Raw genomic sequence first — 26,303 nt, forward strand, 5'->3', positions numbered from 1 at the left:
CGGCACCGGCACGGAGATGTCCTCTGGCTCCGGGGAATCCAGATGAGGGGAAGGCGTGTGAGGAAGCACGATGACCTCTTCCTGGGGAGCGGGATGTGGCGACCGGTGATGTTTGGTCTTCTTCTTCTTCTTCGCCGGTTCCGAAGAAGACCTCGGAACCGACGCGCTCCTCGCCTTCGAAGGGGACCTCGGCCTCGATCTCTTAGATTTTACCGGAATCGACCCGGTCGTCGGTTCCGATCGGGGACTCGGTAGACGGATCCTCGGTTCCGATGTCGGTCTCGGATCCGACCTGGTGGAAGATGCGCTACGGGGCGGCCGCACCGGTCCCTGCGCTGGAGAGGCCGTTCTCGACGCCGAGGCACTCGGGGGACGCGGTTTCGACCCCGACCTCGCGGAGGCCACTGAGCCAGCTCCGGAATGCCGTTCGGCAGAGGGGCTAGAGCCGGCCTTGGAGGAGGGCAACGGGGCGCCTCCGGACATGACCTTCTGCCACAGGGAGGAGTTAAGACGGGCCTTGCGCTCCTGTCGGGCCTTGCTGGTGAAGCCCTGGCAAATCTTACAGGCCGTTACATTATGGGTCTCCCCCAAACAGAACAGGCACAGTTCATGGCCATCGGTCTTGGCCATTTTAGTGTGGCATTGGAGGCAATGCTTGAAGAGAGCCTTTGAGGCCATCTTCAGGGGCACGCAAAAGGAAGGTCAACAAACAGTCCGAGTCAAATTACCGAGTCCACAACAAAGTCCAAACGAGATCCGAAGAATAGTCGAGGTCACGAAGTCCGAAGTCAAAAGCCAAACAATCAGTCAGAATAAAGCACGAAGCACAAAAGCACAGAGCAACGAAGCTCACGTTCTCTCCAAGCGGCGGCAAGAAGAGAACTGAGGGAAGGGGCCGTTGGTCGCTGGAGGATCACGTGACCGTTTGGGCGGGAAAACGGTCGCTGAGGCGCGCGACAAACGGCCCCTTCGGAGCCATGGAAGCTCTAGAAAATTCTCCGGCGGCTGGCCTGCGCCTGCGCAGTCCCCATGTGTGGAGGCACAGAAGAACGAAGATGAACTGTGGTTAGCTCACAACTAAAGTCACCTGCTATTTTAAGGCGCTTCTCATGCAGGACCAAAGCACAGGAAGCTGCCATCTCATCTTGTCTCCTTAGATAATTACTACATAAAGATATTCTTAGGTTGTAAGGAGTTCTTTTGGCATCCTTTCATATAATATTCAAAGTGTGATAGCCATTTCTACAAATACAGCACCATTGGTTAGATAACCTTAAGGCTTAGATCTTTTTCTGAGGAATTACCATTAGGAGAAGACAATTCTACCAAATCCCATACCTGATGTGCATCTCCTGAGGGTACAATGTAGGCTTGGATTGGCTCTGGAACATATTTGGAGTTTTTCATTGCCAGCCGCAGCTGTCTAAGCAGTTCTGTAGTAATCTTTGGAGCCATGTTGCTACACAAAACAAAAAAAATCTTAGTTAAAGTCTTGACAATTTTCCACCACGTTATTTCAAATTCCAATACAAAATCCAGAGTTCTTCCAGTAGCAATCCTATGCAGAGTTACTCCAGTCTAATCCAATCAATTTCTGAGGACTTTTTCTATTTTGCTGAAAGTAGAAGTTTATTCTCCTTGATTCAATGCTTTGGACAGAAAGTTTAGCAAAAGATGATTTCTGGAATATAATTATATTTGAGGAACATAAATTAAAAGTTCTTTGATCTCAAGGCCACTGTCTTTAAATAGTAGGGCAGAGTTGAAGAAACGAGTAGTCTCCAAATTCATCTAAATGACAAAGCGTGTTGCTATAGTATTTAGAATACCCAGCAGCAAAAAGTCCAAGAGTATGTTTGAGTGTTCTTAATCAGTAGTACACAAATATTTTTCTCATTGATTGAGCTCATCACTGGAATATACATCTCTGGGCCTATCTGCTAAACCCTCTCTGGAAGGTACAAGCCCTTTCTTTCTTATCACCATGTGTTCTGTTTCCCACAGCATAACTCCACAATTGCAGAGGATCTTTTTATTTTCCATTTGGCAAACCTCTTAGCCTCTTTTGCTACATTGGCTTCCCAAAGTATTTTCAGCACCCGTTTTAGGAATTCCAGCCCTAGCAAGCTTAGAGAGAAATAAACAATGAGCACAATGAAGTTTTGTTATTTCTTCTATGTATGCACACACAAAAAATCCCTGAGTCATCTGAAAAGATCCAGTTCTTCTGAAGTAACCCCCTTTTGGTGTCAGTCCCATGGGAAACAGTGACACGATAAAAACACACCTCTACTTTTCATAAGGTTATCTGTTACAACTAACTCTGTCAGTGTTCTTAAATAATTCTTCCAACTGAAACTTTGGATTACATTGGCAGGCTTTGAGTTCAACTGTGCATCTCACAAAGACTCCTTTGCCTTGGAGGACCGAGGTCATATTAGCCCAATGCAGTACTGAAATGTCTGAATGGAATAACCAATACACAAAATCATGCAGATACATCCTTGATCAACTCATAGTCTCATCAACACAATTAATTAGACATTCAGAATTGAGCAGTGGATGTACAGTCAGGTATATCAATTGACATTTGAAAGGACAAAAAAAAACCCTAGTATGCGCAATACACAACCTTATGCTGGACTTTGCTTCGAGAAAAAATTGCACTGGGTCACTAGCGCAGCACAACAGCTAGATGTTTCTTCTAACTAGAAGCACAGCATTTGGTGTATTTCAAAAGGGCCCGAAATCTGAAGTATGAACTTTACCTAGTGCAGCTTTTCACCATAAAACTGAGATGGGAGAAACTGTGCTTACGGAAAATCCCCCTCAAGAAACTAAAGCTTTGGGAATATGATAAATGTATAACATGTATAGTTATCAAATGTCTTGTTGTAGCCCTTTCAGAAACATATTCATTATTTGCTCTGAGCATTCAGCTATGCTTTATGATGAAACAATGGCTGCTCAACGCTCAACAGCCGATGAATTTGTCTACCAGAATTTAGTCCAATGTCTTCCCCAGCTATCGATTTGCTAATGAAGTGGAAACTGCTTCAGGCAGCCAAAGCCCAATATTTAATATTGGATGCCCTACATGCTAACCAACCATATTAAGATCACAGTACTTCATCAATAAATGTGTTTGTGGTACAGATATAAAAGCAAAAACAGAACTGAGGCATCTGACTCCTACTGGTTAGAGACTAAAGTTAAGGATCTAAGGACATTTTTGTATTTCCAAAACTGCATCCCAAAACAGAAATCTCTGGGAGGATTTGAATACAATTTTTGTAAGCAAATAATGTGTTTCAGTAGCTACTTGCACACTAATTCATTTGTAAGACTTCTATTTTTGATGTTTTTAAAAAACTACATTTGCCTTGAAAAAATCCAGAAAGAAAAATTCAAGGATAAATTGCACACATCTATACATAACTTCTGAGCTTCAAAACTGTAATTCATCTTCCAAGCATAATGTGCAGAACAGAGAAGACTTACTTTTACATCTTGACGCTATTCATCCTTACACTATCAATACAATTCCTAACAATGTTACTCCAATCTAAGCCCACTGCAATTAATGGGCATAGATTGGAATAACTCTGTTTAGGATTGCACTGAAAGTCTATTAATGTTATTATTTTAAAATGAATAGTGAACAATATTCCTTTTTATATGAATAGTAAAATAATATAATTTCCTCTTTTTAAAGGAATAATACTATTTTGTTTTTTTGTCTCAATACATTCCAGAGTATCTCTGATAGGTACAATACTATACTGGAACATTACACTGTTACAAAGTAGCTCCTTATAACCTTACTCTTGTGCCAATTCTTCCTTCGTCATATAAAATTCTATTGTCAAAGATTCCTTAATAATAAAGGCTGTCATCAGGAACACCATCAAAGACTAGCAGTTATAATGTTTTTAAAGATTAGATTCCTAAGATTCTAACCAGTTTCCAGAGAACATAATCATGACTTAAAGCCTGCATAATCATGACTTGGAGCCTACAGCCTACAGGTAATTCTCCCCATTCTGCTCAACAGAGCCTCCAATAAGCTGCTTTTTGAAAACAGCTTGATACAGTGGCAAAATGCTGAGACCCCCCTACTGTATCTGCAATCCTAAACACTCATACATAACAAGGAAGTAAATTGAACTTATCCCTCAGTAAATATACCAAATATCAGGCTGTCACTGTTTCTTTTACATTGTTTTTTGTTAAATGAATCAATTTTCAATGCCATCCCTTCTTTCAGAGGCCTGTTCTGTACCCTCACCTACTACTGGCTAGAAAAGTCTAACATGAACTTCAGACGATGTCTTTCTTTGGCCTTCAGCACAGTACGGCCTTTCCCTCCCTTCCACTTTCCTTGGGTGGTCCATTCCACCATATTCTGTAAGGGTAGAGAGTATCTCGGTCACTCCAGCAGCACTAATTATAACAAGCCAATAGGTTTCATAACTCTCCTGCTTTCGTTTTCCCCTTTGGTACTTGATGCCAAAACCAAACTAATTTTCTCATCACCATAAAAAGGCAGAACTCGGTTTGTGCCTTCAGAATCATGAACTATACCTGCCCTCTGTGGTCTTCTCTGCAAATCCTTGGTTTTCTGGCCTTTGATAGCACAAATACCATACAGCTATGCGCTTGGTCTCAACTAACTCAGTATTGCCTGACAAAGCAAAGGGCAAAACTTCAAAAGAGACTTTGGCCACAATAACCTCTCTCTTCTCTTAATGACGAAGCACAAAATAAAGACTGTTGCCATGACAGGATTGTTCCAGTTCACAATAGCAGATCAAAAACAATTATTACACAGAGGATCAAGGGTTGGACGTGGACCAGACAACCTGCATCCAAATCTCTCTTAAGCCACAGAGCCCAAAGACACGTCACTTTTAATAAGCCCATCCTACTTCACAAAGGTTGTTGCGAAGTTATATGTATTAATCCGTCATACACTTCATTTCAAAAAGTTTTATCTCTGATAATCTAGATACATATAAATGAAACCATTAGAATCCTAAGTATCTTAAGCTTGTGGACAGAAAAAGTATTGTCCAACTCACTTATTCATACTGTAAATTACAGAGATGTTTACAACCAGCAGTAGATTTTATGCACATGAGGTGGCATTATACAACAATTAAGAAGTTTGGGGGAAAATATAAAATGACTAATGATTGGATACTCTTTAACTTATGATCCAAGAATTGCCCTTCTCGGCTACCTTGAGAGTTCTGTAAGTAAAGATCAGCTTAAATCAATTTGGAACTACCTTATGGCAGCCAAAATTCTAATCACATCCAAATGATGCAAGCCAAAATTACCATCTGGGAACAAACAGATTATGAAGATTTGGAAAATTCCAAAACTGGATAAAGTGGAGAACCAGTGTGGTGTACTGAGTGATGATCTGAAAACCCAGGATCAAATCCCTACTCTGCCATGAAAGTTTGAGCCAGATTCAGCCTAACCTACCTCATAGGGTCGTTGAGAGGATAAAATGGAGAAAGGGATAACACACTATAAGCCACTTTTGGTCTCCACTAGGGAGAAAGGTGAAGTATATATTCAGTAAATAAAACGAGTCCATAGAAATGCGTTTCTTGAAGGACTGCCTCTTCCCACACTGTCCACCCCATCAGTTAAGATCTGCTTCCCAAGTATGCTCTCTGTAGCCTTCAGAAGTAAGACTAGCAGCAACTATAGACGGCACATGTTCACTGGTGGCATCATGCCTTTCTAATGCCTACCTGTGCCTGGTACTTACCATTCTGTCTTTCAGATCCCATGTCAAAATATACCTTTTTACCCAGGCATTTAACTATGGTGTTTTATAATTTTCACTGATTCATGGTCCACTTCTGGTCTCAGGTCCGTTTAATGAATATTGTTACGGTGCTCAGTGATAGTTATGTCCTGTTTTTATGCTTTTAATGACTTGTTTGGTTTCTCCATCTTTGCCATAAAAAGTTAACCTCATTACCATGGCATAAAACTTTTTTAATTATCTGAAATACTTAACCTTGGATAAGACAGGATGAACTAATGGCTTCATATTCCATATTTAAATACTAGCTGGCCCAATAAAATGAGGAGTCTCTTTTGCTCTCGGCTTGTAATACTTTTAAAAAAAGGGGCTTTGTTTTTGTTTTGTTAGTAAGATGTAACTGCGTTTTTAAAGAAGGCTCATCAACTCTGAGAGACACTGCTAAGCATTTTTAAGGGTGATGCCCTAGGTATATTTAATAGGGGATAGTTCCTACTGGGGTAGCCATTAAGCCACTCCAAAACAATTGGTCAATTGACAGGCCAAATATGATCAAGTATTTTTTAAAATAATATTATTAGAGCAACAAACATATTTTAATCACCAAAAGATTTTAGTAATTAAGCTAATTTCAAAAACAAATGCTGACTGATATTGTGAAACAATGAATTACTGTGATTTTTAACAACATTAGATGACATTGCAAACAATTCTCTGCATATTTCTTTTTGGCTTTTTACCCTGTAATGCCAGGAGCAGCTTACAGTTACATAATTTAAAACAAATGAAACTGAAAAGAAAGGAAAGGTAAAAGCAACTATTATTATTAGCTCTTAAAGGCAATTGAGGTAAGTAGGAAGAAGGTCAAATCTTCCTCTTTGGAGCTACCTGCAGGCCTGGCCATGTGGCTTGCTAAGAGGTCTGCCTTGACAGCTCCAGGGCTGGGGGCAACAAGTTAGCAAATCAAAGGCCACTACCGTAAAATCCAAAAGGTAAGCTGCCACCTATAGAATGACATTCTTGGCTTTGTAAAACATTTGATCTGTTTAATGGTCAAAACTGACCGGTCAATTTATAACACTTGACCACTGAGCCAATCAACTATATTCAAAGGGCTTCGTTCTTGATTAACATACACAGAATCAGACTACTGGACACCATTCAGGATTCTTACATAGACGCGCGCACCCAGTTCCTCATACAGCAACTTTTCTTTCTTCTTAATAGTGAAAGCGAAAATGCTGCCGCCGATTTGGGTCCTGAACTGCCTTTTTAGATTTCTGGAAATACCGATCCTTCAGCCCGTCTAGAATGAATGGGCTTCTCTAAAAATCTTCCAACAAATATATCTGTCTACCATTGTTTAGTCAGCACCCCGATATTGTGTCCTCCTTCCTCTGGAAACGCTGCGGCCTTCCCGTGTGTCCCTCCCAACGGATTCACACGTGCATTCCCATTTCTCCTACTCCCCCACCCCTTCTAGTCGCTCACCTGATCTTTTCCCCCTCTCTCGCTTCAGCGTTTCCTGGAGGCTGCCATGCAAAACTGACGTCTCAGCCCCCGTGAGCCACCGAGGCTGGAATCGCAGGCGGAGCTTCGGGGAGGCGATGAGCTCACGAAAGCCGCCTCAGCAGAGCCGCCGGGAGACGTCACGGCTGCTCTCCCATTCAGGCTCGGCAGGCAGGCAGGGAGCCGTCCGCGCGGGGGCAGGGCCCTTGCTTTGCCCTTCTTAGCACGTTCTGCCCGCGCAAGCGGCCGCTGGTCAAACAGAATAAAAGGACGGTTGCTTTTCAAGGCGAAACGATTTTGTTGAAGCGCCCCTCTTTTCCCTCCTGGAACGCGCGTGTCTTTCTCAGCCTTTCTGTAGCGCTGAAAATGCTGCCTTGGTGGAATTTCTGCCTGTCAGAATATAAACGTGATGCTCTAACATTTCTGAAGCAGTAGCTTATATTTAATGTAGTAGTAATGATGTGTAATAAGTAGTAATGGACAGCACGATTCGGGTCTAGTAGCACTTTAAACAGCAGCTAGATTTGGTCTTTAAGGTCTTTACTAGACACGAAGCTTGAACCATTTTCAAAGGCAGCCCCCCACCCCCACCCCCACCCCCGTAAAGCATGTTACACCACTCCAGTCTTGATGTTACCAGGGCATGTGAAAACCAGGCTCCTAAGAGCCACTATTTTCAGGACCAATCACAGCTCGTAAAACATTAAACAGCCTACGCTCGAAAAAGACACTCCCAGCTACCTATTTTTTCAAGCAGTAGGGTAGGGTCCAAGACACACACCCCCATCTGTAATCTCTTCCTTCAAGGAGAGTGCTACATCAACACAGGTTTGTAACCTGTTTTATAGTGGGACCTCCCTGACTTAAATCACTTGGGTTTGTCTGGATTAAGCTTCAGTTTGTTATCCTACATCCAACCCTTCTCAGGCACTGTTTCTGCAGGCTCCCTGGATTTAGACTGAAAGGGGAGACAGAGTTGTGTGTCATCAGCATATTGGTTACACTTCACTCCCAACTCTCTGGATAACCTCACCCACGAGGAGGCTAAAAACCATGATAGACCAGATGGAACACTTTGTCATCCCCCAAACCAACCAATAGAACAGCAATCTCCCAGCATAATCTTCCAGGCTTTCTGAACCAGATAGGTTCATAGCCAGTGTGGTGGAGTGGCTAGATTATTGAATTAGGATCTAGAAGACCCAGGTTCAAATCCGCATTCTGCCATGGAAGCTTGCTGGGTGACCTTGGGCCAGTTACATAGCTCAGCCTCATAGTGTTGTGAGGATAAAACTAGAGGAGAGGGAAAGGATGTAAGCCACTTGGGTCCCCATTGGGGAGAAAGGTGGGGTATAAATGATGCAAATGAATAAAACAGTGCCCCTCAAACCAACAACAGCCAGACATTGCAGTAGGATACCATGGTCCAAGAGAGCCAAAGACACTAACAGGAATGCATTCCCTGTCAACTGCCTGGAGCAGGTAAGTCTTCGAGCAGGGTAAATAAAGCACTTTTAATACCATAACCAGGCTGGAAAATGGATTGGAAAGGATCTTGGTAATACATTTCATACACAAAAGCTGAAGTTGCACCACTAAGGCAAATTTGATAGTAGGTATGTTAAAATTCCAGAGATTTAAAGATGTTTTTTTTAATTTAAGATTTAATAGCTGCTTCTCCCAATGACAGCAGAAATTATCATTCACATGAAGAGGCATTTATGATCTTCTCCAGTCATCAATTTACCCCCTCCTTGGCAGCATTTTAGAGCCAAGAAGGGCAAGGGATTTAAAATCCATCCTTATCTCAAGCAGTTTCCAGCCACCAGAAAAAAACACAATGGCTGGGCATATTTTGAGGGTAGCGACAGTTGCTAACCCCACCAGATAGATCTTTCAGACGCTTTCTCTGATGTGGTCGCCAGCCTTATCAGGTCAAATATAATGTTTGAAAGATCTATCTGGTGAGGCCGGCAACTGCTTCAGAGGTTTTATGGTATTATGCAATGTAACATTTGAAAGCTCTCGTTTATTATATTTTTGTCCTGTCCTTCCGCAAAGGAGCTTGAGCATATGCCCCCCCCTTCCATTTTGCACTGGTAAATAAATATTAATTGGAATGCACAAATAACTTTGGACCAGTTCCTCAAAAAAGCAACTTACTGTGTCACTAAGAGGACTTCCAAAAAAAACTTGTGGTATGGTCAAGAAACACATTTGAACCAGCTCTTTGATCCTGGTCAAGTCTGAAGGGAAAAGGAATATCTCCAAATTCAATGGACACACATTAGGACACTATAACCAATTGTACCTCTCATTGAGATAGTGCCAAATCTCTCTTTTTGTTCGTTCCATTTTTTAAAACGCAAAAATAATTGCTGTCCTCAGCAGGTGATACAACCATCTCTTTAAAATAATGTTTTTAGTTTTTACTCCTCCCCCCCTTCCCCAACAATCCATGCAGCCTCAAAATGACAGGAATAATTACCATAAAATCTGGTAACTTTCCTGATTATGCCTTCAAGTGTAGCAACTTGCAAGTTTATTTAGCCGTGAGCAAATTTTCACATGTGGTTTTTTAATTTAGCCTCTTGAAAAAGAGACATTTGGTATAGAGAGGTGGAGATGACCACTGCTACATAACTGCAAAGAGTACTACTATGACTGAAGGCAAGAGGATTTCTGCTGTAGATTTTGTGTGTGCGTGTGGTTGTTTTTTTGGGAGGGGGAGGGTGCATTGGTAATTGCTTCCAGGTTAATGTAAGTTTGCTGCAGTCTGGAGTTACCCTCTGGACCTGCAATGTGTCTTATGGAATAATATCATGAGGCTTGCAGCAGTCCCCAGTTATAATTGCCTATGGAAGACAGCGGATCATCTGCTTGGTTTTATTGCTAACAGCCTGAATCTGGGAGGAATTTCCCTTCATCCATCAAGGGAGCAGCAAGTGCAAGAAAATTTGATAGTTTTGGTTGTAAAGTTTGATCCATTGGTGCCGAGTGTTTTTTTTCCATTTTCCTTAGTCACAACCAAATATTAAATGTACAAACTATAATTTATCAGCAGGCTGCAAAAGAAATATATAGACCTGAAAAATATGAACTTGCATTATTGCATTGTTAGGGAAAATACAGAAAATCCTGCTGCTGTTTTCAAGTGCAGTAATATTCAGAGTCCACTAGTTGTGGTGTCAGGAGATCCTTGAATGGAACTTCTACAAGTGTTTGTTTGTTTGTTTTCAGAGTAAATAGTAGCTGCAGAAGCTCCTAACTAGTTCTAAGGACATGGCTGGCCTTCCACAAGAACCGCACACCACATACTATTTTCCTAACCTGAACGGATCTACCAAAACTCCTATTTACTCTTCTAAAATGGGAAGTGCATTCATATTTTCCACTATTCATTTCATCTGTCTTTCTCCCCAATGAGGTCTTAAAGTGGTTTACAACATTTTCCTCTCCTCCATTTTATTCTCAAAACCATGTAATATAGTAGATTAGGCAGAGAGCATGTGGCCCAGTGTCTTCCAGTAAGCTTCTGTGGTAGACTGGGGATTCAAGCTTGGCTATCCCAGATCCTGACACTAACTACTACACCATGCTGGCTGTCAGGTCTAGTTTGATCCTCAGTTACCAGGGCCAAGGCTCTGGTGATGTCACTGCACACACAGAACCATGGTCAGGGGACTAGTCAGATGTATACAACGGATAATGGAAATGATTCAAAGCCCTTCATCTGCAATATTAGTATCAGCTTACCTTACAGGACCTTTGCAAGGATTACAAGGTAATGTTTATCAAGCATTCTGAACACTAAACATGCAATATACATTCTAAATATTATTATCAGAAAAACAAAACTTCTCCCATAAGTAAGAGCTGTGAATTTAAGCCAGTAGGATGTAGCAGTCCAAGTGTTAGACTAGCATCTGGGAGATCAAGGTTTGAATCTCCATTCTGCCATGATTTGCTAGGTGACCTTGGACCAGTCACATACTTTCAGCCCAACTTACCTCACAGGGTTGTTGTTAGGATAAAATGAAGAAGAGGAGAACAATGTAAGGTCTAAAACTTTCTTTTAGTGGAAATTCTACAGGAGAGCAAAGTTTATCTTTATCCTGTCCTGTGCTGATATTAACCAAAAATTGGGAATGGCAGTTGGCATTAATAAAGACATTGGAGTAGTACTTATCATGCTTTGGGTTCTTAACTTTTCTGACCGGGCAACCATAGGTTTTATATTGGAACTATTAATAATGCAGACAGGAAAGGATCCAATGGTCTGTTTGGCATGCAAGTGCTATTTACACAGGGCTACAGTTACACTGACATTACAGTTACATGGGTTTTGAATACATGGAAGCTGGTCAGAGAGATTCTTCTGACTAATCTGTGGCAGATTAGATGAGTGCAAAGGACTGTTTTTTTCTCTGCCGCCCAGCAGCAGAGAGAGCCCCCATGCTCTCAACTGTCTCAGACTTTGGCTGAACGCAATTCAGAACAAATCCCTTCTGATCCATGTTCAGCCTGCCTCCCATTGCTCTGAAAGTTGGTTTGTAAGAGTAAGACCCAGACCCACCTGGAACACAAGGCTAGTTGCATAGTAAGGTTCTTCACAGTGAAGAGAGACTAATCAAATGCCAATTAGCTGTGGTAGTGAGTTACGCCAAATGTGTGAGTTCAGTTACTTTGGGGGGGGGGGGGTACGTAGATGTCTCTATTACACTTCCTCCATCTTCATTTTTATAAAAGGTTGGCCAAGTATATGAGAAAATATGGAGAAAGCAAGGTCCAGAACTGCATTTGGAAATCTTCCTTACAGGTTTGCTATTCCCTATGACCCCCGCCCCCCTCAAGACTGCAAAGCACCCTGTACGGCACTATGGTCCTGTTTGCAGCTCTGAAATAGGAATCTGCCCTGCATTAAACTGAAAAAGCTATTCCTTAACTTAGCATCGAGTGCTAAACTTACTCTTGACTTAGGTCCTAAGTACACAACACACAGATATGTGTAACAAAAGACTAGATTAAAACAATTTAAGGAGGGGGATTTGGAGTGTAAGTTACACATACCTCCCTCACTTCTTCTCAAATCACACTTCCAAAGCTGCTTTCCCAGGGAAAAGCAGCCATCTGGTTTGTGTTATGTGCATAGGCAAGTAACATGTAGTTCCTCCCTATATCAACATTGCATTAAGGCTGTCACTTAAAATAAATTTTGCTAGTTGTTGAATTTCCTCCACCCTCCCTTTCGCTTTGTGACTCATGGTTATTCCCACTCTTCTTCTCAGTTCCTGCTGGTGACCTCGATTCAATAAAGTTTGGATCTTCATGTTCCAGGAAAATGTCAGAGGCAGCTGGGCAAATCAGATGCTAGATTTTTATCAAAGTTTCTACATTATTGCAGGGTTGGAGCAACCCATTATGATTAACAGATAGCAGTGTACACTCCTTAAAACTGCAGTGTTTCTTCAAATGTTGGCAGTGACCATTGTTTGGAGGAACGTTGTAATGTCCCTAATGTACCAAAAGCTTTGAAATAATTGTTTGCTCTACTGTGGCCAAAGCAGTTAAAATGATAAATTGATATAATTCTCCGATTTGAACTGTTGTGGTTTGTGTGTGTTTTCTGCCTCGTTCTTTGGAGCCATCAAATTAGGATTTCCTCCCCCTCCCCCAGAACGTATTTAGATGATTAAAGTATGTATAGTCTTAAATCTCCTACAGATATTCTCTCACAGGCTTACTCAATAATTTTCTCTTTGTTTCTGAAATGCTGGTTTCTGTAACAAGGCCCTAAAGGAATCACACATTACACATAATTTGAAATAGTTTTGCAACACTAACTAGCTATTATCAGGGATGTTGAGAAATTGAATGCAAATGTATTGTCTGCCAAACTTACCTTGATTGAAGTCCTCATCTGTATGTGAGTCAAGCACACCCAAATGTTCAGCTCAAATGCCAGACTGCGCAGCTATGCATCTGCACAGGAACAGCTTGTGTTTCCCTGTCTTTGAAAATATGTTACATTTATGATTTCTGTGTCATGAGGCAGTCTGAAAATGCTCAAGTATGAATTTATATCAAGACACTGCAAATCCCTGAGACCTCTCTCTATTACTAGTGTCAGAATTTTAACAACTTTTGGCAGATGCAGATGGTAATCCATAGATCCCTTGAGGCAGTCCAAAATGAGGATGCACAAACTGATACAGATCTAGACAGCTCAGCACAAATCGACAGACACGGAGCTGCTGTGGCCATACGGCACACCGAGTCACCTAGCAGTAAATCTCATCTCAAAAAGTCAAACTTTTTTTCTTCTAACAATTGGAGTAGCAGAAGTGGCATACACAGCGGCAGAGAAAAGAGAAGCAAAGGAGTATGTATTGTTGCAAATGCAGTTGTCTTTTTTTCATCTGCCACTGAACACGTTTAAGCTGTTCAATCACAGCCCAGCAGCATGTTGTATGTTCGGCTCCTATGATCGTTATCTGCAAGCAGGACAGGAGCCTAACTGGGAGGTTACCTTTGTCCATTGTTATTACAAGGTACTGATATATTTTAGTACCTGATGTAGAAATCCAAATTGTGCCCCCACCATGATGGTCAAAAGTGACAGCTTACTGGCCTTTAAAGGTAATTCAAAATCTGTTGCTTGTGTCATCCTTCCTAGTCAGAGCTGCAAACCTAACAAAGAATGGATACTGAAAGTTTGCACCTATCTCTGTTACTCCTACAATTCCATAACAGTATCCCTTACCCTGCCCCAATCAGAGTTCCAACTGTGCTGTTGTAGGGATCAGCTCTCAATCCATCAGCTTACATAGCTGCATACTAATAGCTCGATTCTGGCCCAAACGCTGGCAGAGGAGGCCAGTGATGCCCTCGCTGACACTAAGATGTCATCACCTAATTCTACAAGCTGTTGTATTTACCGAGAGGTTTATAGGAGCAGGTCATTAGCTGGCATAAGCTGTACGTGCATCCACTACATCCAATAAGATTAGCATATATGTAACACTGAGAAAAAGTAATAGAATTCATAAACATAAGTGTAAATGTGTATAAAATCTCATTCGGTCCATATTTTTAATGAGTAATAGGCTTGCAGAGATTAATGTCTTCTAGTAGCCTTGCTAGTTATATTTGAATAAGACATGGAGAATTGTTTAAATGTCTGAGTATAGCATGAGAATTTCAATAAGCCCAAGAAAGATTGTATGCCAGTTTCTGGGGGTTTTAAGGCACTTTGATAGTCCTAAAAACACCCTCCGTTTGTAATGTAAAACAGTCAGTGTATTAAACATATTTTGTTTAATTAAAAGTAACATACTACTACATAAAGGAGTTTCATCTCGACTATGCCAGATGCCTCATTTTAAAAATTAGTTTTTAACTGTCATTGTTAAAAATACGCTTTGCAATATGAGCAGAGACTCTAGAGCAACACTTTTTTCTTTTTCTTTGGAGTGTATTGTTTTTAAAAAAGCAGGATGTGACATCAGAAATTACTAACATCTGTCATATGACAGAGGATGTTAACCTTTTGTTATCCTCACCCCTATCAGGAAATAAACATCCTCTTATCAGTGCTCCTAAATGTCACACCTTTTTGAGCACTCCAAATGTAAATTTCCCACATTCTCAAACACCTTTTTAAATATATCCAAATCTCATCTCTGTATCTGTTGCTATCCACTGCTATACACCACCCTCCAAAGTCAACATACAAGGAAAACAATACATTTCAGAAATATTTTTGGATAGGGGAAAAGTGACTAAGAAGATTATCTCATAGCACAGCTATATGTCTATTTTCATGTCTGTATTGAATCTGGCATTGGATGCAGGATTCAACATCCTGAGAATCTGAGTTTTCACTTCTTTGAGCCAGTGTTTTCCAACCTGTGGGTCAGGACACAAAAGTGGGTCGCAGGCCAGCCATCCCTAATGGCAGCTCTTGCCCTCTGCACTCTTCTCTTTCTCTCCTCTCCTTCCTTTCTAGTTTCTCACATTCCCCCTTTGCAACAATAATGAGGGGGGGGGAAGTAACTTTATGATAGCAGGTAGAAGAAGGGGGGATGCTGGAGAGTGGGTGGGAGTTGTTCAGCGCATGGAACAGTGAGGAGAGAAAGTGCCGTGCAAGCATAGGCTGTATCTTGGTGCTGCTCCTTCAGCAGACTAACCTCTTGCCCAGCCCCCTGCAGTGCCTCACTACCCTCTACCTGCTGTGGGAGGTGTATTGCACTGAGCCACTTGCCATCCACCTCTTTGCTGACATCTGACATCTTCCTGCATCTCCTCAACCCAGTGCCCCACCTCCCTGCACCTTCTCAATCTCTTGGGCCATCCGTGGATGTGTCACTATGAACTAAGCTACATGAGACAACTTACGCAAGTTTGTGTGATTGATTAGAAGTACATGTGCTCCAACCTCCCCATGTCAACTTTTCCCAAAGCTGAGCACGTCCTGTAACTTTAGTCCATGCATGTGTCCTGTAACTTTGTGTAGCTGCATTTGCAAGTATCCAAGGTCATAATCAGAGAGTTGCCAGTGCAGAGTGCCAATTTGGTTGGCGTGGGGAGATGAGGGATGATATTCCATGATGCACTTTCTCTTTCCACATTCAACAAAATTCAACCATTGTTTCTAAAGGGAAATGTGATTTAGGGCTTTCAGGGGCCCTGGGGGAGGCATTTTTGGACCAAATTTTACCAAATTTGCTGGGGACCTACTCCTACCTATCCTCTAACAATCCCTGAGTTTCATGAAGATTGGGCTTTGGGGGGCCCCCATCCACCTCTAATCCCCATTATTCCCTATAAGGAAAACTATGGGGGTTATCCAGGGGGATGGGGTGGCATTTTGCAAAAGAAATATATTAAATTTACAAGAGACATACTCATGATTGTCCTCTAAAGAATTCTCAAGTTCCATGAATATTGGATGCCGGGAGGCCAATATATGCCCCCCAGGTGCCCCCAGCCACCTCCAATCTCCATTATTTCCTATGGGGAAAACTAGGGGAGTTATCTAGGGGGCTGGGGGTGGCATTTTGCAAGCAAACCCCACCAAATTAGCAAGTTTCAAGGGAATTGGACCCAGAAGGGGGGCATGATCCATGTTTTTCTGCCGTGGAAATCATTTTTCCCACAATTGAAACTAATGGACAGTGGCTGGTCAGCCTGCTCAGGGGGTGCTGGTTTTTTTTGGGGGGGGGGTGCTTCATTTTGGTTCTGTTGGGTTGTCTAGTGTGTAGATTGTAATTGAGAGTGTGCCTGTGGCCATGACAGCCATGATCCATGTGCTTCTGCAGTGGAAGTCAGTTTTTTCCTTCAATAAAAACGAATGGGGTGGCTGAGGGCACCTTCTTTGCAGAGCCATGGGGCATGAACAACTTAAATTGGATTCTAAGAATTAAGATCGATGCCATCTTTTGTGGAGAAACCTGACATCACTTCTGCATAGGTTTTGTACATCTGAAAATACAAAAAGACACTACTTCAATAACGGATACATACTTACCGTTGTATGATCAGCAGACAGTGTAAAAATTGTATCAAGTGGTGTTGGATTCATTCATTGTTTACATATAATTATCCCTTCTGAGGAATAACGTTGTATATTAATTATCTTTGTATGTATGCATTTATAAATACTATAGACATTGTATTTATTATTGGTATTACACTGTTTGAGCACTCCTTGCACTTTATAAAACATTTATTTGTAATAGTAATTGTCATTTCCTATATTAGTAGTAGCCCCTTGCCCTCCGTCAGGTGGCTGTCCCCTTTCTTTTTTAGTCAGTGTTACGGAGGAGCCCCCTTGGTTTCTGATTCTATAGTAAATTCAGACTTGTGGATGACTATACCAAAAAGTTCGAGCCCTTGGCTTTACAGAGAGATCTAAATATGTGATGTAACTAGTGACATAAGTGGCAATACCTCAAAACCTTGTGGGGGGCTCAACTGAGTTTCCCGGGGCCGGAGGGTAAACAGCACCAGTGTTCCACATAGCTTCTTGTCTTGCTGCCTTAATTATTTATTACACTTGAATGCAGATCATCCTCCAAACCAACAGCAGCTCTCATACAATTGCCAATATTGTCTTCCGTCCAGGCAGTGCTCAGGGCCAAACTTCAGCAGCTGGATTGCAGGCAAGGACATTCAAGTCACTCTCTCACCTAGCTAACCCATGCTGATGTAATTTTATCCTATCTATTTTCAGTGCTCATCCCTTTTCCTCCATTCTTTCTAAACCTACTGCTACCATAACATTTATATAGCACCAACAGTTAGCCAGGAGTTTTATAGAAGTAATGTGATCTTTGCTGAGAAGGCTTATTACCATAATATTTAACAATTATATAGTATGGGTCAGTATTATCTTCCTCAAATTGCATGTGTCTGCATTTAAGTGGCTTGCCTTAAGGCTGATTTATATGTTATAAAATTCATGTGTCCTGCAGGTGGAGTTTTGACAGACATGGTCTGGACGCCTCCACTGGGAACTTAATTCCCAGTCATGCAGGGGCCTAATTTGAATTGGGACCAGAGAGCACAAGAATGCACTTATGCCCCCCCTCCCCATGCTGTTTTGCCAACCTGAAATGGCCCCCCAGACGCTAGTATTTTTCTGTTAGGGAAACGTGCAGGATGGATGGCTATATGTGAGTTTCCCCAACTGGGCAGACAGTGGCTTCCCAATGCTATTTTAGGTTGGAGGAATGGTATGATGGAATGTACTACAGTCCTGATCTGAATAGGGCTCCCACGTACCTGGGACTTGAGTTCCTAGCAGGAAAATCCAGGTGCACATCTTATCTAAAATCCTCTTGGAGGCCATGTATACAGCACATGGACTTTGTAATGTGTGAATCCAACTTAAGACTAAGGATGGGATACAGCTCTGCTCAAGTGGAATCTGGATCAGAACTAGGGTTCCATCCTGGACTCATGGTTTTTTGTAGTTCTGGGTCTGTTCCAGTAATAATGTGAAAGGTAGGTGTAGGAGCTCAGGGTGGGTGTAAATTCATTTCCCAGTCCCTAGTGCAATGAGCAATTGTGTGTCTCCCTGCCTCAAATAGTCCCCCACATTCCACAAGACATTCAAAACAATATGCTACCAGCTTGCTAGGAATTTTAATAAGTAGAATTGCCAAATTAAACACACACACAATGTGAAAGGGTTATATAGAAAACACTGAATTCTGTGAAGTAATGGTGGTATTGGTCAAATCATAACATCTCACCTACCTCATGATGGTTTTTGTTTTATTTATTATTTTATTTAGGTAATATATGCCATCTTTCCAGAGTCCTGCTCAAGATGGCTTACAAGTAGAAGCAATGCCATAAAACATTATAAATTATCAAAATAAATGCAAAACAAGCAATTAAAAACTGTGAAGATAAAATAATTCCATGTATACAACAGTGATCCACTCAGAAGAGGATAAGACATAAATCAGAGTATATTACCTTTCCTCCTTGAGCTTAGGGCAGCAAGAATAGTTTGTTTACACAGAAAAAAATTATACTGCCTCTCCAGAGAACCTGGCGTGAGGTAGCTTGATAAAATAAAACATAATAAAAACATAAAACATTAAAAGTTATTAATTAAAATCCAGAATAAAAATAAGCAGCCAGAACGTAAAGCATAGATCACTGAGCAGCTTAAAATAAGTTTTCAGAGTAAAAGCACATTACAAAATGGTGTTAAAAGATCAACCCCTTAATTAAAAGCCTGAGTGAATAGCAATGTGTTGGCCTAAAAGAGACAGGCACCACACAAGCTTCAAAGGGAAGGGCATTCTATAAGTGAGGGACTGTGAGTAGGGCTGCCAACCTCCAGGTGGGGCCTGGAGTTTCCACAAAATTATAACTGATCTCCAGACTGTGGAAGTCTATGGGAACAGGAATCCCTAGCAGCAGAGGAGCAGGCTGGATTCAGGGAGGGCAGAACTACCCTGGGGCGCACCCTGATAATACAACAACTAATTGACAAGTATGCTTCCAACAGCTCAGTCTCTTTATACACAACCTTCATCGATTTAAGAACTTCCTTTGACTGTATAAATAGGGCCAGATTATGGGATAAATTGAAAGCTAGATCTATAGACTTAAGGCTCCTATATCTAATTCAAGCCCTGTATTCTAACACTTCTTTTAAGGTCAGTTGCCACAGAAATGAACACTTAATAAACCCCACTTTTATGGTAAAAAGCGTGAAACAAGGATGTGTATTAGCACCATTTCTATTCATTTTTTACATTAATGATATGATTAGCAGATTAGAAAATCTTGATACTCACCCTCCCACCTTAGCCGAATGGAAGATTTCGGCCTTAATGTATGCCAACAACACAGTACTATTATCTAGAACCCCCATGGGCCTTAGAAGGGCCTTGAAGGCGTTTAGCCAATTTTGCGATGAAAACCAGCTAGAGATCAACTACAGGAAAACCAAAGTCATGGCATTTGGTACAAGACCCAAAGTGAGGGTTTGGTCTAGAAACGGGTATAGGGTGGAACAGGTGATGAGTTCTAAGTATCTAGGGGTGACATTACAATCGTCTGGGCCTGCTGTTGGCCAAAAATCTTCTCTTTATTATTACAGCACTTAGCCAGTACGTTAACCATAAAATTTAAGTGCACATTTTACAACCATTTGAAACATGAAGCATATAAGTATATACAATTTAAAAACATAATTTCCTAATATCTATCAAAATTTGTAAAAACCAGGAAGTCAGCATAGTTCTAAGCAAGCAACCGAAATGGAGGCCTACACTCTAATGGGCTTTAACGACCAGAGCACAAAATTTCGCTATCTGGTGTAATGCAGTAAAATCTGAGTTTGACAGCAGTTTCTCTAATTTGTTCTTATCCGAATGTTCTGAGATACCATCCAGAAAGGGAATAAATCTCATACGTGCTTCCTTATAGAAAGGGCATCTCAGGAAAACATGTTCCTGGGTTTTGGCCAAAAAATCTACATAAGCTATACTGAGATTTTTTTCATACTAAAGGGGGGCATTATATATCAACGGCTCTTAAATTATATCAGGCCAAAATTGGATCTCTGTATGGGACATTATTAGGTTCTCCATTTTATTCTTGTGCCCCATTAGAAAGAGTACAATCTAAATTTTTTAAGAGCAGCATTTGGCTTCCCCCGATGTGTTCCAAATGCAAACCTGCATCTTGGGTTCAGTATGATTAAAATGGAAGCTAGAGTAAGTCTCACCTCCATTAATTTCTGGCTTAAGTTGCATTATTTGCCCCAAAGTTTAACACCATTAATTCTTTGAGATTGTTTTCAATCTCCCTTGCTAAAGGCAGTCCTTTATAAGATAACCACCCTAGGCCTTTCGTTGGAGGCTCTGTTAACAATGGGATTTGACCAGGCAAAGGCCTCCATCAAGCAGTGGGTGCTAGACATTGAACAACAGGAGGGTATTAATAGGGTTTCAAATTTTCTGGCTCCTGACAATATCAAGTATGTTGTAGCTCCAGCTGCCTACTTCTCATTACTAGAGACCTCCACTCACTGTAGGGCGTTCTCATCAGCCAAGTGGAATGCACTCCCCTCAGTGGTGATGGAGGGGCATTATAGAAAGTTATCAATGTGAGAGAGGGTCTGCCCTTGCAGAGAAGGCATGGTGGAGACAAATAAGCATATTTTGCTCCATTGTAAATTCTATGCGGATATCCGAACAAAGTTTATTTTTCCGTTGTTAGTAGGTTTTCTGGCTGTTCCAACTTGGAACTTACCAGGAAACTGTTTTTAGGTGTTAACTCACTGATTACTGCTCCCGGTGCTAGATTTCTCGCTGCAGTGTATAAAATTCATAAGGAAATAGCAAGAAGTATAACTGATTTTTATTACTTATTTCCAAAGAATTTTATGTGTAAATTATGTATAAACCATGTTTTATGTGTTGTAATTTTATGTGTTTTATTCAAAGGAACATTTTTGGATGTTCTGTTCTGGTCCCAGACCATATTAATAAACTATTGATTGATTGACTATGGAAGTCAATTCCACTGAAGTAAAAATGGCAGCTTTGGAGGGTAAAGTCTATGGCATCACATCCCTGCTGAGTTCCTCTCCGCTCCAAATTCTGCCCTCATCAGGCACTGCCCCCAACTATCCAAGAATTTCCCAACCCTACTTGTGAGATAGATCTTAACTGGCAGGATGGACAATATATGTACCGTAGCAACAAGTAATTTAGGGATGTAAAGGTGAAAACCAGCACTTTGAATTGTGCCAAGAAACAAATGAGCAGGCAGGGTAGATCAGCACCAGAGTGACATGATCCCTGTATCCAACCCCTGCCAGTAGCCTGGATGACACAATTCGATCTAGCTGGAGTTTCTAGACCACTGTCAAGAGCAGCCTCACATACAGTGCATTACAGTACACTCACCTGGATATAATCAAAAGAATGGATGGCCATGGCCAAATCACATTTCTTCCCTTTTCCATTTTTATCTTCATAACTCTCCGAGCTAGGTTATAATAAGGGAGTACAACTGGCCTAGATTCATGGCTGAATGACCTTCCTTGTCCTAGTCCAACATTCTCACCACTATACCACAGCAAAAGAACAGAACCAAGAATCCAGAAAGCAGTGATATAATCGATTCCCAAACTTCTCCCTAAATTTAGTCTATCTAAGCATCAGATTGAATTATGAAATCTAGGCAATATAAAGTCATATCCAACCATATATGTATTTTTCCATTGCACATCCACGTTTCTTTGCAGGACTTCAATTTTATTTTTATCCCATTAATTCTTGTACTGTCTGTGTAGTTAATCTCACATTAATGTCAGAACAATCCTGTAAGGTAGGTTAGACTGAAAGACTAAATTGTCCAAGGATATTGTGTAAATTTCATGATTTATTCTTAGTTGCTCATATTTTCAATATTTATTCTTAGTGTTTCCTGACAGAAAGTGAAATTTGAAAGTGCTCCTCTGTATGACTCTCAACATTTGTTTGTTCAGTTAAGATTTGTTTTATAATTGTGCATTCATTGGTAAGAAATTTTGGTTTATTAATTATGAGTGGAGTTTTTCACTGCTAAAATGTTAAGTGTTTGAAATGAAGCCACATGAATGCCCTACTCAGCTCTGTTTATACACTGAACAACACTGTGCTGAAATGGAAACCAGCCACAATTTTCCAGAGTTCTTGCTTTACTATTTTTTGTATGCCTGTAGGAAAGGCCATATATAATGTTAAGATAAATCTTTCTAAAACCAAAACAACAACAAAGACTCCCTGAAGGGATGGAAAAGAGCAAGAGTCCAGTAGCACTTATAAGACTAAAAAAATTAGTGGTAGGGTATGAGCTTTCATGAGCCACAGCTCACTTCTTCAGATACCAAGAATCCAGAGAGCAGAAAGTATCTGAAGAACTGAGCTGTGGCTCACGAAAGCTCATATCCTACCACTAATTTTGTTAGTCTTATAGGTGCTACTGGACTCTTGCTCTTTTCCACTGCTACAGATAGATTAGCATGGCTACCCATCTTGATCTATCCCTGAAGGTAATTCTGACCCTCGCAAGCTTGCACTCTGAAAATCTTGTCGGTCTCTAAGGCTCCACTAAAATCCTGCTGTTCTACTGCAGACCAACATGGCTAATCACCAAAAATACAACTGAAATGTATAAAAACAGAGTTGCACTTACCTGTAATTGCTATTAATTGAGTGGTCTTCTGTGCAGGCACACATGGATCTGTGCATGCAATGAACATGAAATTTCTAAAGCTTTCCAGTGCTTTCTATTGCACAAGGAGCACTCCCATCTCCACTTGGCTTGGGCCAGGTCTGCCTGCCAAACCGGCATGTGACTGAAGGACAGGCAAGCTCCTTCCTTCAGTCTTCCGTTTGCTGCCATCAAGTATCAGAGGATGCCAAAAAGGAAAATCCTACAGTGGAGAAGGGAGCAAGGGAGGCATGTGTTTGCACAGACCACTCGCTAGACAACAGTTGCAGGTAGGTGCAACCCTGTTTTCATCATAGCTTCTGTGCATTCCCACATGGGAGAGTACCAAGTTCACTAACCTTGGAAGTGGGGTAAGACCACTTTTTCCACAGCTGTATTTCTTTGAATTCACATCTACAGAGTAGCGTTTGATGAAAGTGGAAGCTGAGGACCACGTTGTCATTTTACATATATCTGAAACACTCTTCCAAGGAGAATGGTTGATGATACTTGAGCTCTAGTGGAATAAGTGGTGACTGCCATCGGACATAGGACCCAGGACAGCAAATAGGATTGCAGGATAGTTGAGACCACCCACCATGAAAGAGACTGTGAGGGCCAGAAAGGAATATGAATAAATGCTTGTCTTTGTGGATCTATTTTGTACATTATAAATAAAACAGTAACACCCTTCTAACATCTAAAGTATGTACATTCTGCTGCTGGAGAGGTTGTAGAAAAGAGCATTGGAAAAAACGACGACTTGGGAAAGGTGAAAACTGGAGACCATTTTGGAAAGGAAGTCTAAGCTTGGCCTACAGACTACCTTATCCATGTGGAACTGTAGGAAAGTGATAGAAGATCCTAACTCCATGTTGACAAAGGAAGGACTGAGGAAAGGAGCGCTCTCCTCCCTTGGTCACATATTGGTTTTGGCGGGAAGAACCAGTGGGAACTGAGGAGGAGCACTCTTGAGCTATAAAAAGTACTGGAAAGCTTTAGAACTTTTCATCTCCACAGCTGGGTTGAGCACGCATGGACACACGTGGGACTGCACAGAAGGCACAAAGATGAACATACAAACCTTCATGTCCCTTGCTTTCTGGCACAGAAATGTAAGACGACGACGACGATGAATAAGCAAGCCAGGAAGTTTTATTTCTTATCAGTTAACGTTATCATATAATCTAAGTTGAAGTAATAACAAAGAAGGAAGATTCCTTTCCAATTTTAAAACTATTCATTAAAACTAATAAGATTGCAAATAATTATATGTTTCCATGTATTTAATCTTACCACATTTCCATAAATCAAAGGAGCCCAGTATCTCATCTTTGTTTATGCAAGTTTCATACTAAAGTTAAATTAAAGGAAAAGAGCTTAAAGATAACCTTTCTCTGTCTTTCCATTTATCTCACATTTGAAAAGGGGGACTTTCTATGTAATACATAAAACCATATAAAGTGTTGATAGAAAAAAGAAAGCGATTGATGTGCCACGCGTAATTTCAGGATAGCTCCTAGCCTCATTTCCTTTCCTAGTATATATTTAAGAAAAACAGTATCTTTTTGTAGATCACAGACTTCATGTACACTATCATCCATCTTTAATAAACTTCAACTTGGCTGTATAATAAAATAATGATGTATTTGGTATCTTCATTCCTCTTTTTTACTAGCCTCTATAAACTGTTTCTTCCCATTCCAGATAAACTGCAAGCATATCTTTCGCCAATGAAAGCCAGCTGGTTGGTTTATACTTTTTTAAAACCTGGGATTACCATCTCTGTCTGGGGAAATTCATTGAGATTTGGAAGTGGTGCCTGAGGAGGAAAGTGAGAAGGGATGTGGTGCCTCATAATATACTCTCTAAAGCTGCCATTTCCTCTGGGGGTCCTTTGCAGACTCATGGGCATTATTCAAGAAGCTCAGGTTGTTTTTGTTTTTATTTAATTATTTAAAATATTTATATCCTGTCTTATTTCCTTGGACTCCAGGTGGCTAACATTGCTACTACATGCTGCAAGGACACAAAACATAGAAGTCCAATAGCAGAAATAAATAAAACAAGACTGAAAAACACACACACAGTTTTTGAAAGCACTACTAAATCTCCTGAGACAGTTCACCCACTAAAATAGAACTATTTTGCATGCCTTAAGTGTAGCTGGAGATGGTGCTCTCCATGTCCACTTTGTTGGACAACTGGACCTACCACTGAGAAAGCACATGATCATGGACAATCCTGAGGGCACTACAAGGAGAAGACTGTCTGAGGAATATAACTGTCATATGGCAATATACTGGGAGATGTAGTTCTGTATGACATTCCTAGGCTATGAAGGGATACAAAGGTAGTAACCAGCTTTGAAGCTTGGGAGCCAACATGTAACCACCTGTCAGGCTCTGCCAAGGAGGTGTTGGAGCTGGGAGTGGGGGCTCGCCCTCCAGGATGGCCTACTTGCCTGCGCCAGCCATCAGATATATTTCAGAAATGGGGAGGAGGGGAGTTCACAACACCCTCTCCCCCCTCCGAGTAGCCTGCCATCCCTCTATCGCATCCAGAGGCTAGCCAGTTCTTCCTCCCTAGCGCCCCTGGGAAGCTCACTTTTCAGAGGATCTCCTGGGAGGAAATCCTGCCCCTCCCCCCGGGCTCCATCCTATTCTAGAGTTGGCTCATCCTCCCCCAGGCTGACAGACAGGGCTGATGGCCCATCTAAGAGCTTCTAAGGGCTCACCCCACTCTTGCCCCTTCTTTGGCCTTTTAGGGCTTCCTTGCAAGGTGGGGTTGGCCAGCCCCTTCCAGGTAACACAGTTGGGCAGCCACTCTGATGGCCTTCTGGCTGCCCTCCCCCAGCCAGCTGTGGAGGACTCATTCTCGGGAGTGCTTTGCAGGCTGGGCCACACTCACAGCATTAGGGGGAACAGCCTGAGTCACTGGTGGTGGAGTATCCCAGGTGGCCCTAGTGTGGCTGCAGTGCTTGGAGCCTTGCATGTTGGCCAGCTCATTCACCACTGGCTTTGGCTGCAGCCCTGGCTTGTTGGCAGCTCAGTTGACTGGGTCCTCTGGGGGACTTGGCTCAGTGGCGGCTGCTTCCGTCTTCAGCTCAGCAGCATCTGCTTCCTTCTCTGTCGTCCCTGTTGGACTCTTCAGCAGAGGCAGGTGGAACAAATGGAGGCAGGTGGACCAAAAAACGGCCTCTTACTGAGGGGGGAGTGTGCCCCCCCCCAAGTGGTGCAATGGTTAAGAGCGCAGGACTCTAATCTGGAGAACTGGG

At 41.7% G+C, this 26,303-nt stretch overlaps 1 protein-coding gene across 4 annotated transcripts in view; it reads right to left on the bottom strand.

Moving 5' to 3' along the window:
* The window catches only part of XPNPEP1 (X-prolyl aminopeptidase 1), a 96,035-nt gene that overhangs the window by 44,518 nt on the left and 25,214 nt on the right, over positions 1-26,303 (bottom strand). Inside the window, exons 1-2 of one of the 4 annotated variants that reach the window (XM_054982843.1) lie at positions 7,277-7,350; positions 1,339-1,459 (exon numbers count right to left, since the gene is read on the bottom strand). In XM_054982843.1, coding sequence (XP_054838818.1) covers positions 1,339-1,455 — 117 coding nt within the window. In that variant the 5' untranslated portion in view covers positions 1,456-1,459; positions 7,277-7,350. Of the gene's footprint in view, positions 1-1,338; positions 1,460-4,584; positions 4,629-6,959; positions 7,031-7,276; positions 7,351-26,303 lie in introns of those variants that run through there. The other 3 variants (XM_054982842.1, XM_054982844.1, XM_054982845.1) reach the window with 3 other exon arrangements.

This window comes from Eublepharis macularius, chromosome 6 (genome assembly GCF_028583425.1).
Source record: "Eublepharis macularius isolate TG4126 chromosome 6, MPM_Emac_v1.0, whole genome shotgun sequence".
Taxonomy (NCBI): Eukaryota; Metazoa; Chordata; class Lepidosauria; order Squamata; family Eublepharidae; genus Eublepharis; species Eublepharis macularius.